The 14,415-nt window shown below is 35.6% G+C and overlaps 1 protein-coding gene across 4 annotated transcripts in view; it reads right to left on the bottom strand.

The window, feature by feature from the left end:
* Nucleotides 1–14,155, bottom strand: part of ANKRD7 (ankyrin repeat domain 7) — a 98,657-nt gene extending 84,502 nt beyond the window's left edge. For 2 of the 4 annotated variants that reach the window (XR_010112790.1, XM_063606363.1), the window contains exons 1-5: nt 13,328–13,731; nt 3,769–3,883; nt 3,440–3,613; nt 2,170–2,276; nt 1,436–1,521 (exon numbers count right to left, since the gene is read on the bottom strand). Coding sequence is in view for 2 of the 4 variants with exons in the window: in XM_063606363.1 (XP_063462433.1) it covers nt 1,436–1,521; nt 2,170–2,276; nt 3,440–3,613; nt 3,769–3,883; nt 13,328–13,728 (883 nt within the window). In the remaining 2 variants the exon portion in view is untranslated. Of the gene's footprint in view, nt 1–1,384; nt 1,522–2,169; nt 2,277–3,439; nt 3,614–3,768; nt 3,884–13,327 lie in introns of all 4 variants that reach the window. The other 2 variants (XR_010112789.1, XM_003808644.5) reach the window with 2 other exon arrangements.
* Between the last annotated feature and the right edge of the window lie 260 nt (nt 14,156–14,415).

Here is a 14,415-nt window from a genome sequence, read left to right as displayed (position 1 = left end):
AAAGAAAAAAAATGTAATTCTCTTACAATTTTCGACATTGAAAATATGAATCTATTAAGAGGACAAAAACTTCATGGTCAATATGTTTGTATTTTAAAATTAATGATGGAGCAATCTACAAAAAGAATTTTCTGTTCTAAAAGCCATTTGGGGGAGATAAAGGAAGATTGTAAGATTTCCTTCTCATCAAACTATCCAATAATGCCTTCATGAGACTTGCTTACATATATGTAAATAAGTATTTTAAATATACAAGTTCTGTTTTTGACCAATAGATACATTACTAAACAGATACATGTGTCTTCTAGTTTCATATACCTAAGCTTTTTAAGTGATGGAAAACAATCATACATAAAAGAAACATTAGGGATCCCTTTTGTAGAGTGAAGAATCCTTTTATAGTTTGGATATTCACCAATAATTTACATGTTTATTTCATTAAGATTTTATGCATATGGTCTGCTTAAACCAAAGTAAAACAAAGTACACGTTCTGTATTACGAAGATGAAAATATTATATTTACTCAATTATGGTTCATGCATTTAATAGAATAAAAATTCTTTTGTGTCTAAAGTTAAATTAAGACTAAACATCTGTATGTATATGTGATTATTTTTCTTCCCTCCCACCTATGCTTTTCATATGGAATTAATGATTAAAAAGTATTCCTAAAATGTGAATAAAGCAGTGGAAGAAGAATAATAAAAACTGAAAAAATACGTACTTATAATTTTAAATTGCTCTTAAAATAAAATTATAGAGAAAATACCTTGTATGTTATTTAACTTCATTAAGCTGTAAATTAAGTTAGCTACAAATTATCTATAAGTTAAATTCATAAGCTATAAATTAAATTTTTGTACATCGTATCTAATTTTCTCATTAACTATTAAAAATCAGAACTTTGTATTCATACATGAAAATAGTTTTTCTTTTGGGTGTAAATAGAGTGTACTTTAGAATTCTGAACACTTACCAAACTAAGGTTAGCTAATGAAATGTTAACAATAATATTCAAAACATGAATACAATCCATATATTAATAATATCTAAAGGCAATGAAAGGCTTTGTGTGAATGAATCATCTTTTGTCTAACTCTATCACCTATATGTTTTATTAATGGCTATGTTACAAGTGTCTAAATCCCTGCCCTGGCACACTTCCAATGGTCCTGCCTCTGGTAGTTTATTTGCATATTCAGCCCATCTGTAGCCCTTATATTGATTGAACCCACAAACAGAGAAAATCAAGAATCCCTGCACAGATTTGTATGTGGTTACCCCTACTGTTGAGCCTATTCCAGCCTTGTACTTTGGGGCTTAGGCTTTGATCCCTATAATCAAACCCCATACAGTTGTTAAAAGACATGCAGTATCACTTACGCAGTAAAACCATGGAAATAAACATATTCCTCAGTTGTGAATCCACAATACCTTCGTAACATAATTCCACACCTTGCTGAAGAAGAAGCTTTACTAAACATGGTGGTTCACCACTGACAGCAAGAATAAGGGCTGTTCTGGAGCAAGAGATAGAAATGAATGCCTATGTAAAGATCTTAAACATGCCTAATTTTAAAAATTCAGTCTTCTCAATTTACTACTCAAATGTAGGACCTCTATCAGAAAGAGTCAAAGCAACAATGTAAAAAATACAGCAGATCTGCTCAAAAAAGTGTGCCAGTCACAGATCATATCATGGAGTCTAAACATGAACAGTACCTAGGAAGCAGCTAACTCAATCATTTTCAATCTCTTCTTCCTGGAAGCCTAGTGTTTTCAAAAATATGTCTCAAAATTCCATGAAGGAATGTGTCTTGGGACTTTGGGTCCCCTGACCCCATTTAACTACAATAGTTGGTCATCTATGTAAGAGTCTAATGTTAAATTCTAATAATAAATGATAAATAAATAATAATAATAACCAATTAATACCTGGCCCAACTGTTTGATTTTACAAAGGGAAAAATAAATCCTAAAAGTTTAGGTAATCTGTCCAAAAGCATGTGAGCATACATCCTACGGGTCTTATGGTTCTATATTTTCCCAATATCATATATATTGTGTTTTGTGGACACACACACACACACACACACACACACACATACGCACACACACAATCCTATTAGGTAGCTCTAGTTATGTGCTATCTTATTTATTAATTATACCTTTGATAATTATCTGAAGCATTCACATCAGCCCCTTTCTCCAGAAGAAATTTTACCATTTTTGGATTATTGTTAATAACAGCAACTAATAGTGGAGTATACCCATCCTGAAAAAAATATTTAAAAATGATTAAAATATTGTAGCAAATTTTCATGCTCTTTAGATTTAAGTTCAACTTAAAATATGTGTGCATAAGAGCTTCTGAATATACACTTTAACTCTTAAAAGATTTTAATACATAAAAAAATGTGATTTCAAAGACCAAGAAAAGAAATCAGGGTTGAGCCAGACAAAAAAATTAAAGTTTCTGTTTTAGGCTTAATTCAAATTGTAGGTAAGAGCAGCCTAGAATAAGTAAGTGATGAGCACCTAGCATTTAATGTAAGCATTGCATACCATCAATTCACATTTCATAATATTGTCACATTCAGATTTCCACTGGGTTTCACTTAAACTTCCAAGGCTGGCACTTATTTTGGCTGTGGACAAAATATCAGTTAAGTATCAATACGCTTTTTTTTTTTTTTTTTTTGAGACAGAGTCTTGCTCTGTTGCCCAGGCTGGAGTGCAGTGGCGCAATCTTAGCTCACTGCAAGCCCCGCCTCCCGGGTTCACGCCATTCTCCTGCCTCAGCCTCCCGAGCAGCTGGGACTACAGGCGCCTGCCACGACGCCCAGCTAATTTTTTGTATTTTTAGTAGAGACGGGGTTTTACCACATTAGCCAGGATGGTCTCGATCTCCTGACCTCGTGATCCACCCACCTCGGCCTCCCAAAGTGCTGGGATTACAGGCGTGAGCCACCACGCCCGGCTCAATACACTTTTTAAAAAAATTCATCGGCTATTCATAATGCCTCAGTAGAAGAGTTAGATTAATTTTAATATTGTGTCATTTGCTATTTCAACCCTGTTATTATTATTCATGAGTATATCAATAAAATAGAAAAAAGGTGGGTTTTATGATTTTTATCAATACCCAGTTATAAGAGAATTAAATATTCCTCATTTGTTATGGCCTGTTAAACAATTATAGTTGTTAAATATAGTGTTTCTTTGGAGGTCAGGATTACAATCTGCAATAAAATATAGAAAGAGTTCAAGAGAAGAAATATTTTATCAGTTTTTGATAATCTCTTCTCTTTCTCCCCAATTTTAGTTTGGAAAATTCATGCTTTATATAACATATATTTCAACATAGATGAATTATCTGAAATATGCTCTTCAGTTGCTTTCCAAAATATAGGATTTTTTTCTTTAATAGAAAACTACCTTATTTTTCGCTTCAAGATCAGCTTCGTATTCAAGCAGTTTTTCAACTAATGACAAACTTTGACCACAAACAGCATAGTGAAGAACAGTATTATAACGAATATCCCTCAGATCTGGGTCTGCACCAAAGTTTAGAAGAATAGTAGCACAATCCTCATTTTGACACTGTACTGCCTGTTAATGCAACAAGAGTAGATGAGTAACCAATTTACTACTTGGGATATGATAAATTAATGTTTGATACTATGTTTTAAAACATGAAAAATCAACAAAAGTTAACTAGGAGAACTCAAACACATTCCAATTGAAAAAGAAAAATTATGGTATACCTTAATCAATGGGGATTTGTTTTCACTATCCCGGACATTTATTTTGCATTGTTGCTCAATTAGGAAAAGTACAACATCTGTATGTCCATTAGCACAGGCTAGGTGCAAAGGTGTTCTATGTCAATAAAACAAAACACAAAGTTAGAGATAAGTCTTCGTTTGAGAAGTTACTTGTTTTACCCAAAAACAAGCCAGATTGTACATTGGTAAGGTACTTGCTTCATGCACATATTTCTATTTAAACAAATGTACATTAATTACAATTACATTTTATTGAACTTTCAGGGCTGCACAAGTGTGTTGAAGATTAAATATTTAACTGATTTCACTTCAAGGAAAACTTAACTATAATGAGATGAAAATAGATTTTTAAAAAAATACCAAAATGATGTCTGGGCCTTGGAAAAGATAATAAAGTTAGGTATCACCATAAAATTTAGAAATTATATTTAAAACCTGAAATACATCTAATAGGTAACAGGAGGAAAGGATATTACTTAATCAATGACATGCTATACCTAATTGTGTGTTTTTCTTTATTTACTCAGTGATTAAAGTTGGCATTTGTTTCTGAGAAGTAAAAGGTGAATGCCTAAGTACTCTCTAAGTTGTAGATCTTAACCCTATTTTAAGTTATTACACTAATTTCTACTTCTAAAGAACCCTATTCTAGGTAGCCTACCGGAAACCAGACACACATTCATGAATTATGACAGAAGACTAATTAGATCCATTTAAATTTTGCAGTTTTTAGCCTGGACTGGCCCTCAATAAACATTTATCTACTTCTAAGGTGATATCATTATAGCCTTGTTTTTAGATAATTTTATAATACCAAGGCCACATATAAATAATCCATGTTCCAAACAAGAAACTTAAATATATTTTCCTTGTTTCACTTTAGCTCCTCAGAAGTACTCTATGGGTACCTAAATAAACCTGCTATTGACACACAGGAGTAGCAAAAAGGTGAACCTCAAAAATAAGATAACTACTTAAAAATAAGGCAATTTTCAAAAAGATAAACAAACAAAACCTATACACAATAACTTATCATCTATGGCAATAAACCAAGAAAATATAAAAACAGTTCAAAAAATTGGAGAAAGCTAAAATTCTAATTAAGTTTACCTGAATGTAATCTCTGGAAGGCAAGACTATAATACAACTACAATATAAAAAGCCAAATTTTAACCAATTATATTATTATTTAGCTAAAGAGAGAGCACAGTCAGGAAGAAGACAGTCAGCTAACATAACAGAATAAAACCAGAAGTTATCCATAATTAATTAACATACTACATGGAAAAGACAATCTGAATTTAAGGAACGAACAAAGAAGTACTTTGTTGTAGGACAAAAATGATTCATCAAACAACATGGTCTAAATTATGTTTCCCTCAAAACTATCCACCTTTACTTTACTGTGATTCCATCCTTACCAAGCAAATTTCTGATGACTAATTTCTCAGTAATCCTGATACAATGAAGCACTAATTAAGCTTTCTGTTCACATTTACAGTTTGGCTTAAGGATGAAATTCCTTATGTAATAGGAGTTTTCAGAGCCCTCAATCCAAACATAACACAGGGCTAAATAGCTTTAAGCCCACCAAAGATAATCCCTTGCAGTAGATAGCAAATCCTGGCAAACATTTTGATGCGTCTCCCTCATCTGCTATTACACATATCTTGGGAATTTAGTTCCAAGGAACTTTGGTGGTTTCCACCCAATTTTTAGATCTGCCTCTCCCTCCAACTCCAATTTTTTACCTAATTTAAAATAAATGCATAAAATTACACACACACACACACACACACACACACACACACACACTGCTCTTACTAAGAGAAAGTAAATGGATTCCCAATAGGTCCTCCACAAATGGCTGCTGCACCCTGCTGTATACCTCGCTCTTCCACCAACTGAATCTAAAACCTTCAGTAACAAATCTCATAAAAAAATTTCATGGCTCATATTAAGCTCCAAGAACTTAGGAAATCAGCCACAAATTCAATAAAATAAAATAGCCATGAAAGATTCCACTTTCAAACGAGGTATTGAACAATACAGCCTGGGGTCATTTGTACAAAATCTGAAAACAAGAACTAATCTAGCTTTGAGCATGCACAAAACACTGAAAAGTTCACAATATTCACTCAAACCGTCAATCTTGCAAAGAAGATTTTCACTTAGAATATTTGTCATCCTTTTAAAGCAGTCATCTTAGTTTAAAAAAAAACAAAATGTTTTAAAAAACATACAGATTTAACATTTACATTCATTTTATTTTAAATTTTAGATTTAAGTGTCCTTAAATTTTAGAGCTCACAATTGGAGCAAGCAGCAAAAAAAAAAAAAAATTTGTTGTGGCCACTTATCTATATGTTTACACATATAATGTAAATGCTTCGAGGCCAATAGGAATGCTTTTCCACTTAATGTCAAAAACAGAGGCCATTCTATTTTTTGAAAGAGGTGAATGCAAAAAGTATATTTACAGATATCTTAGAGAAACATTTTAAAATCAATATTATTCCATTTGTCAAAAATCCTTAACTTTCATGAATACATTATACTCCCAATTTAAGACTTTAGTTTATATTGTTACTTCTTAACTCATGGTACTTAATCTAACCAGAAATCTAAATTCCTGTGAAGCTTAGTACTGGTTTCTAGGTTTTCAGGCTAACCGATGTCATTTTGTTTCATTCAAGTTCTATTTTCTCCCAGACTCTCACTCTCTCATATATCGATGGAAAAATTGTCAGCATAGACTGTGGACAGGTGATGAATGATCAGATACCAGAAATTTCAAATTGAACTTTAGCAAAAGGGATGACTCAGATGAGTGTCAAGGCTGAAAGATTACTTTGAAAGCTGAAGTGAAAAGTGTTATCTGCTAGACAGAGTACAGGGCCAGGGCATAGCTGTAGCCTTCAATTGAATCTCATGATGAGAATGCCCTTTTTAAGTGACATTCGTGGGCTCCTGATAACTTAGAGTTCAGGGTGAGTGAAGGAGAAGTAACCAAGGAAGCTAACTCACACTAGGTCATTTATTTTCATCTCTAGGCTGGGCACTTTCGATGTAATCTAGGTTTGAGTAGTATGGTTGAAGGTATTAATTTAGAATTGGGCCTCCACTCACCAAGTTATGTATAGATCTTAAGGGCTTTTTTATTAAAAACCATAAAAGTGATTTTATAGCAGGAGAGACATTAAACATCTCCAATTCATTTTCAAACTTATTAGGCACAGTGCTCTTGAAATAAAAACAAAAATAGAAGCTAACTACACAGAGCACATTAACAGGGAGCTATTCTGATTTAATAAGATGCCTGCAACAGAGCTTTGCAGATCTTTGTTTAAAAAACACTAATCGAGTAGTAGCTCTAGTTTGAAAGATGTGACTGAAGGTATCTCTGCATCATACAGATGTAGAGAAGCCCTCAAACTCAGATCTTGACTCTCAGAACAATGTTTTTCCTGCTAGGCCACTGTGGCTTCCTGAACAATCTGCTTATGCTATTTCCTCTGTCCCTTTTTTTCTTTTTTACCAGACATTCCAATTTTCAGTATCATTTTTTTTACTAGAAAACATATCTAAAAATATCACTTCCATTAGGCCATTAATATGCACATATGCTTACATGAGGTTTCAGAGACCTTAAGCACAATGCTTCCAAAATGAGTCTGTGAAACATTTGATAAAACATTGTAATTTACCTTATTAAAAATTCAAACAAAACAAATAGTTCCCAATGACCATCTCACTCTATCTACTTTCCTCTGCCCACATTTCATCTCTCTCGGAAATAGCAATTTAAGTATATGTCCTTTAATATTTTATCTTTCTCATTTCCAGTATCTCTCTCTCTCTACACACACACACACACACACACACACACACACACACACACACGTTCAAACAGAAATATACAATTTGAGATTTTTTTCATTCAGCTTTATCAAGTTGTAATTTATAATAAAATTAAAGTGTACAACTTTATGAATTTTGACTAGTCAATTTACAGTCAATTCTTTGCAGTCAATTCTTTCCCCTCCCCCCATATCTAAAACCACTGGTAACTATTAATTTACATTATGTCACTATCCTTTTTTTTTAGATTCGGGGTGTACATATGCAGGTTTGTTACATGGGTATCTTGCATAATGCTGTGCTTCTGCTGAACTCATTACCCAAATAGTGAACATAGCATCTAATAGGTAGTTTTTCAACTCTCATGCCCATCCCACCATTCCCCCATTTGGAGTCCCTAGTGTCTATTATTTCCACCTTTATGTCCATGTGATAGAGATAATTTCATATCCTCTTTGTCAATTTGGATGCCTTTTATTTCTTTTGCCTGATTTTTCTGGCTAGGATTTCCAGTACTATGTTGGATAGGAGTGGTGAGAGGAGACATCTTTGTCTTATTTCAGTTCTTAGGAGGAATGCTTTCAACTTTTCCACATTCAGTATGATGTTGGCTGTGTGTTTGTCATAGATGTCCCTTATTATTTTGAGGTATGTTCCTTTGATGCCTAGTTTGTTGAGGGTTTTTATCATGAAGGGATGTTGGATTTTATCAATGTTTTTCCTGCAACTATTGAGATGATCATCTGGTTTTTGCTTTTAATTGTTTATGTGGTGAATCACATTTATTGATTTGCATATGTTGAACCATCCTTGTATACCTGGAGTAAAACCCACTTGATTGTGTTGAATTATCGTTTTGATGTACTACTGGATTTGGTTTGCTAGTATTTTGTTGATGATTTCTGTGTCTATGTTCATAGGAATACTGGACTGTAGTTTTCTTTTTTTGTTGCTTCCTGTATGCTACAGTGCTTTTACCTTTTCTAGAATTTCATGTAAATGGAGTCATTTGTGTCTGGTTTCTTTCAGTTAGCATGACACTTTCAAGATTCACCCATATTTTTGCATATATCCATAATTCATTGCATTTATTGCTGAATAGTATCCTTAAGTTCTCCCATTTATACGTGTATATATGTATGTATTCATCCTTTCATTCATTTATTTTAAAAATATTAAGCCCTCACTATGGCTAGGCAGGGTTCTAGGTGATGAGGATATATCAGCAAACAAAACATATGTGAATACCTGCTTTTATAAATCATACATGTTAGTAGAAGAGGTAAACAACAAACAATTTAAAAGATAAAAAGTACATAAGACAATATTAAGTTCTAAAGAGAAAAGCAGGGAAGAAGGGTAGGAAATGTCAGTGAGGAGAAAGGGTACAACTGTAGGTAAAGAGTAGCCAGGGAAGGTCTCACTAGTAAGGTAACAGTTGAATAACACCTAAAGGAAGTGAAAGAGCAAGTCATATGACTATCTGAGGGAAAAGCACCCCAGGCAGAGGGACCAGCTAGTCCAAAAACCCTAAATGCATGTCTTGCATTTCTGTGGAACAGTAAGAAGGCCAGTGTAGCTGGAGGTAAATGAATGAAAGGAAGAGTTGTAGGAGGTAAGATCAGACAAGTAACAGGGTGAAGATGAAGATCATATAGGGTGGTATGAGACACTGGATGGATCCGGCTTTTACCCCTAGTAAGACAGAAAGTGATTGGAAGTTACGAAAACAAGGAATAATACCATTTGACATACATTACACAGGATCATTCTGACTGCTGTGTTGAGAATAAGCTGAAAAGGGAAAAGTGTAGTTAAGTGGCCACTGTAGTAATTCTAGGTAAGACATAATGGTGGCTTTGACTATGGTAGTACTTATAAAGGTGGCAAGAAATGCTTGGATGTTAGATTTATTTTGAAGGAGGAGCCAACAAGATTTGCTGTTTAATCAAATGGATGTGAAGGAATTAGAGGAATCAAAAATATTCTAGAATTTCAGCCTTAAGCAATTGAAAGACAACATTTGGCATTTATCAAAAAAGAAAAGGCAGGTCAGAAGTAGAATAACAGGATCTTAGTTTGGGAATGTTTGAGACCTCAGTTTGAGAAAGCTAAGTAGTGATGTGATGGAGCTAGTGGTTCTTACAAGCTAAATGTTAAATTTTCAGGAATTTTGCAAGCCAGTTGATATCCCATTGGTAGCTTAAAATTGGCCACAATTTATAAACTGTATGAATCAGGGTTTTCCCTCTTTCCCTCCCCTACCCATTAAGGGCCTGTTATTAAACATGTATTAGCACACCAGTGAATATTATATATCTAAGTATAAATATAGGCAGCAAGAGGTCTGGTTGGCTGGAGATTAAAAGTTGGAAGGCACTGGAATATATATATTTAAAGCTAATCTCTCTTCACCAGGAGAGTGAAGATAAAAGTAGAGAGAGAATCATTTCTGGTGGAATTCCTTACGTGTTTACAAGTCAGGAAGATGAAGAGAAACCAGCAAAGGAGTCTCAAAAGAAGTGTCCACAGAATTAGGAGAAATGCCAGATGGCCCCAGTGTTCTGAAAGACAATATTTCAAATACCACTGATATGGCAAACAAAATACTTTGCTGACATGCCAGCAAGGTAAGACTAAAAACTGACCCCTGAATGAAGTCACATTGAAGTTATCGATTACCTTATAAAAATCATTCAGCGGAGTGGTGTAGGATAAAAGCCATCTAGAAGATTGGACAACACTGTTTTTGTTAAAAAAAAAAAAAGACATAATACTATCAGTAAGCTAAATACAAATCCTTTTCCTAACTGTATAGTTTTCACTTACCCACCTGTGATGAAAGATGATGCTTTTCATACCCTATGACTTGAAAACTCCCAAAAATATTTTAAGGCAGCCACCGATAGTACATATTTACTGTTACTAATGCCAAACACCTAACTTTGTTTCTTAATATGTATTAATTTTCGCAGCAAGTGGTTGTTAATGGGTTTGTTTGAAGATATTATGTAATTGGGAGGAAATTTTTCATAAGTGATCCACATTAAAAAGATTAACCAGAGTGATGTCAGCAATATGACAGAGTAGGAAACCCTGAAGAACCCTTCCTCACAACAAACACACCAATTCAGCAACAGCGTAAGGACAAACTCCCTTTGTGAAAACTCAGAAACTAATTGAAAGTCTCCTGCACCCTGAGCGAATACAAAACCAGAGGCACTAGACCTAATAGAGAGATTCAGAACACCCTCTTGCTGAAGATTCTGCCTCCAACACAGTGCCATATGATAAGAAAGAGACCCACTACCTCCCAGCTTTACCCAAGAGAGCAAAGGAGGTGGCTTGCCAGCACCCCAGCTTCCCCATAAACAATATGAATACATGTTAATTATGACAACAACAAAGTTTGGGGGGAGATAAAATTTAGAATTTTTATATGCTATTGAACTTCAATTGTTAGCAACTTAAAATAAACTGCTATGAGCTATTTTATGTAAGTCCCAAAGTAACCACAAAAAAAAATCTGTAGAAGTTACACAAAAAAGAAAGAAAGGAACCAAAGCACATCAGTATCAAAGCACAAAATCAAGAAAATACAAAGGAAGACAGTAAGAAAGAAAAAGACAAAGGAACTATAAGAGTAACATGAAAGCTAACAAAATAGCAATAGTAAAACTTTCCCTATCTATAAATACTTTAAATGTAAATAGATTAAGCTCTGTAATCAAACAGTGGCTGAATAGATAAAACACAAGATGCAACTACAGTTGACTCTTGAACAGCAGGTGTTTGAACTGTGTAGGTTCACTTATACATAGATTTTTTTCAATAGCTATATAAGAAAAATTTTGGAAATTTGCAACAATTTGAAAAAACTAGCAGATGAAACATGTAGCCTAAAAATATTGAAAAATTAAGAAAAGGTTACGTATGCCATGAATGCATAAAATATACGTAGATATCAGTCTATTTTATCATTTACTACCAAAAAATACCAGAGACACTGTGATCAACCCCTCTTCTTCCTCCTCCTCCATCTACTCAATGTGAAGAAAACAGGATGAAGAACTTTATGATGATCCACTTCAACTTAACAGTAAATATATTTTCTCATCCTTATAATTTTCCTAATAACATTTTTTTCTTTTGCTAACTTTATTGTAAGAATACAGTGGATAATACATATTACATACAAAATATATGTTAACTGTTTATGCTGTTGGTAACACTTCCAATCAATAGTAGGCTATTTATAGTTAAGTTCTGGGGGAGTCAAAAGTTATTAGCAAATTTTTACTTCACAGGGGGTTGACTCCCCACCCCAACCCCTACATTGTTCAAGGGTTAAGTGTATATGCTCTCTATGAGAAACTCACTTTAGATTAAAGAAGAATTTGATTAAACAGCGAGTTCAAATGCCTGTTTTGAAGCAGCCATTGTGCTCTCAAGTATGCCAAGACAGAGCCTAAAACTACACTTGTTATAATAAAGCTAAACTGGGTATGAAGCTATCTGGGGAGTCCCTCTGCTTGTTAACCCCAGCTCAACAGCAACTCTGAGTTTGGAGATTCTCAAAGTCTCTTTTAAATTGTAACCAAAGTAAGGACAGTGGTTTAACAGAGTTCATATAGCTGATTGTGCTGCATCAAGGCCCCAGGGGGCTACAAGGGACCTTTGTGACTTCACAAGTTCAATGGTAATGAATGTGGTTAATGAATAGTACGGCTTATTCATCATATTATCCCAGAATCTGACACGTTTATACAGTTGTTACACATATTTGCAGCATATATTTGGTGAGAAAATGAAATCAGATTTAAGAAAATTGGTAATAAGTAATGGGTAGCAATGAAGGGAGAAAAAAAATCATCCTCTGTCCAAATAAGTTTGTTAAGTATCAATAAACTCAGCAAGCTTCTTTTTCAAAAAATTTAAAAGTTACTTGTTTTGATGTTTCCAAGTGTTAAAATCTAACTAACCAATGTTCCAGGGGGTCGTCTCTACTCTTTTCCTATTCTCCCATTAGCAAAATTGTACATCTTAGTGCCTGGGGACGATCTATTACCAGGAAGCAAAACAGTAAGGTGGGGAAAAGATGGACTGCCAGTGGAGACTAAGCCAGTCAGAGGAGAGGATGGATTCAGGAAGGGTAGAAAATATTCAAGCAAGCAATTTTTTTTTTTTTTTTTTTTTTTTTTTTTTTGAGATGAGTCTTGCTCTGTTACTCAGGCTGGAATGCAGTGGCCCGATCTCGGCTCACTGCAACCTCCGCCTTGCGGGTTCAAGTGATTCTCCTACCTCAGCCTCCTGAGTAGCTGGGATTACAGGCGTCCGCCACCACGCCCCACTAATTTTTGCATTTTTGGTTAGAGACGGGGTTTCGCCATGTTGGCCAGGCTGGTCTCAAACTCCTGACCTCAGGAGACCCACCCGCCTCGGCCTCCCAGAGTGCTAGGATTACAGACGTGAGCAACCACGCCCGGCCCAGCATTTTTTTTTTAATTAAATAAAAAGCCGAAAGTTGGAGTGGGACCCTCTGCCCATGGTTACCAGACAATCTCTCTTCTTTGGGAAAGCCGGAGTGACAATCAGTGTCAAACAGCCCCCACTTATTTCTGGTTGAACGACCCAGGCCCCAACCCGTCCTCCCGCGCTGGCTCTTCAGTCTGGTCACCTGTATTTTTTGTCCTGCATATTTACATCATATTTCTTGATCTGAAGGTATTCCTTCAGCTTCTTCAAATCCCCGACTGAAGCAGCTCTGTGAAGTTTCTTTAAATCCTTTTCTCGAAGGTTGTAGCCCTGGCTGCGGGTCTCATTCTTCCTCTTCCAGAAGCTGAAAAGCTTATTCATGGCGGTGCAGGCTGCAGTCTTTGCCTCAGACCAGGATGTTTCTTGAACTCCTAGCCGTCCGCCCTGCCCCTCTGCCCTGGCATCCGGCCGGCAGCCCTCTCCAGTACCTGACGAAAGTGGAAATGCTGGAAGGGCCTCGCGCAGCCGGCCGTTATGGCAGTTACGGCCGTTATGGCTGTTAAGGTCGTTATGGTCCGGTCCTAGGGGCTCGCAGACCTGCATTCTCACCTAGGACTTGGGCCTGACGGCCACACCTGCAGTCTTCCTATTAGATCATGAACCTTGGAATAGAAACTTACCAGCTTTCTTACAAATAGCCTCTTCTCCTTCAAAAGCAGATCTAAGGGCTTGAACTCTTGCAAACTAATGCCTACCTTCCTTGTGATGGGGATGGGGAGGGGTGGATCTCTTCCAGTGATCTTCCCTCCAACCTACTCCCAGCCTCTCACCTCCCTGGCCACATGCTACAAATTGTCTTTATAATAACTGCAATTCCTCAATAATCTCAATTTAATACACACTTTTTAACACCACTTCTCATATTCCAGCTCACTTTGTCTGGTCACAAAACTCCAAAAGTCCTTTGAAAATCTAACTCACTGCACCTACAGTCCATTAGTCTCATATCCTTTCCCTGGCCTGGACCCCCACACTGTGTGTCCTCACTTCACTACTTAACTAAATTCCACGGTCAATCGTCATAATCACTCCCATGCAGATACCTTCACTAAGTTTTTCCCCATTCATTTTCTTACCTATCTGTGCCTAAACCAAAACCCTCATTAAATCTAAACTCTTTGCTCTGCCCTAAGCCACGAAATGTGACCAAAGGAAAAAACACAGTCCTGCCATCATCTTTCATTTCCAGTTCAGGAAAATCCACCTCAAAAGGTCTGTTATTCTTCCTCT

The sequence above is a fragment of the Pan paniscus genome, chromosome 6 (genome assembly GCF_029289425.2).
Source record: "Pan paniscus chromosome 6, NHGRI_mPanPan1-v2.0_pri, whole genome shotgun sequence".
Classification (NCBI taxonomy): domain Eukaryota; kingdom Metazoa; phylum Chordata; class Mammalia; order Primates; family Hominidae; genus Pan; species Pan paniscus.
This window is presented reverse-complemented; position numbering and strand designations above follow the sequence as displayed.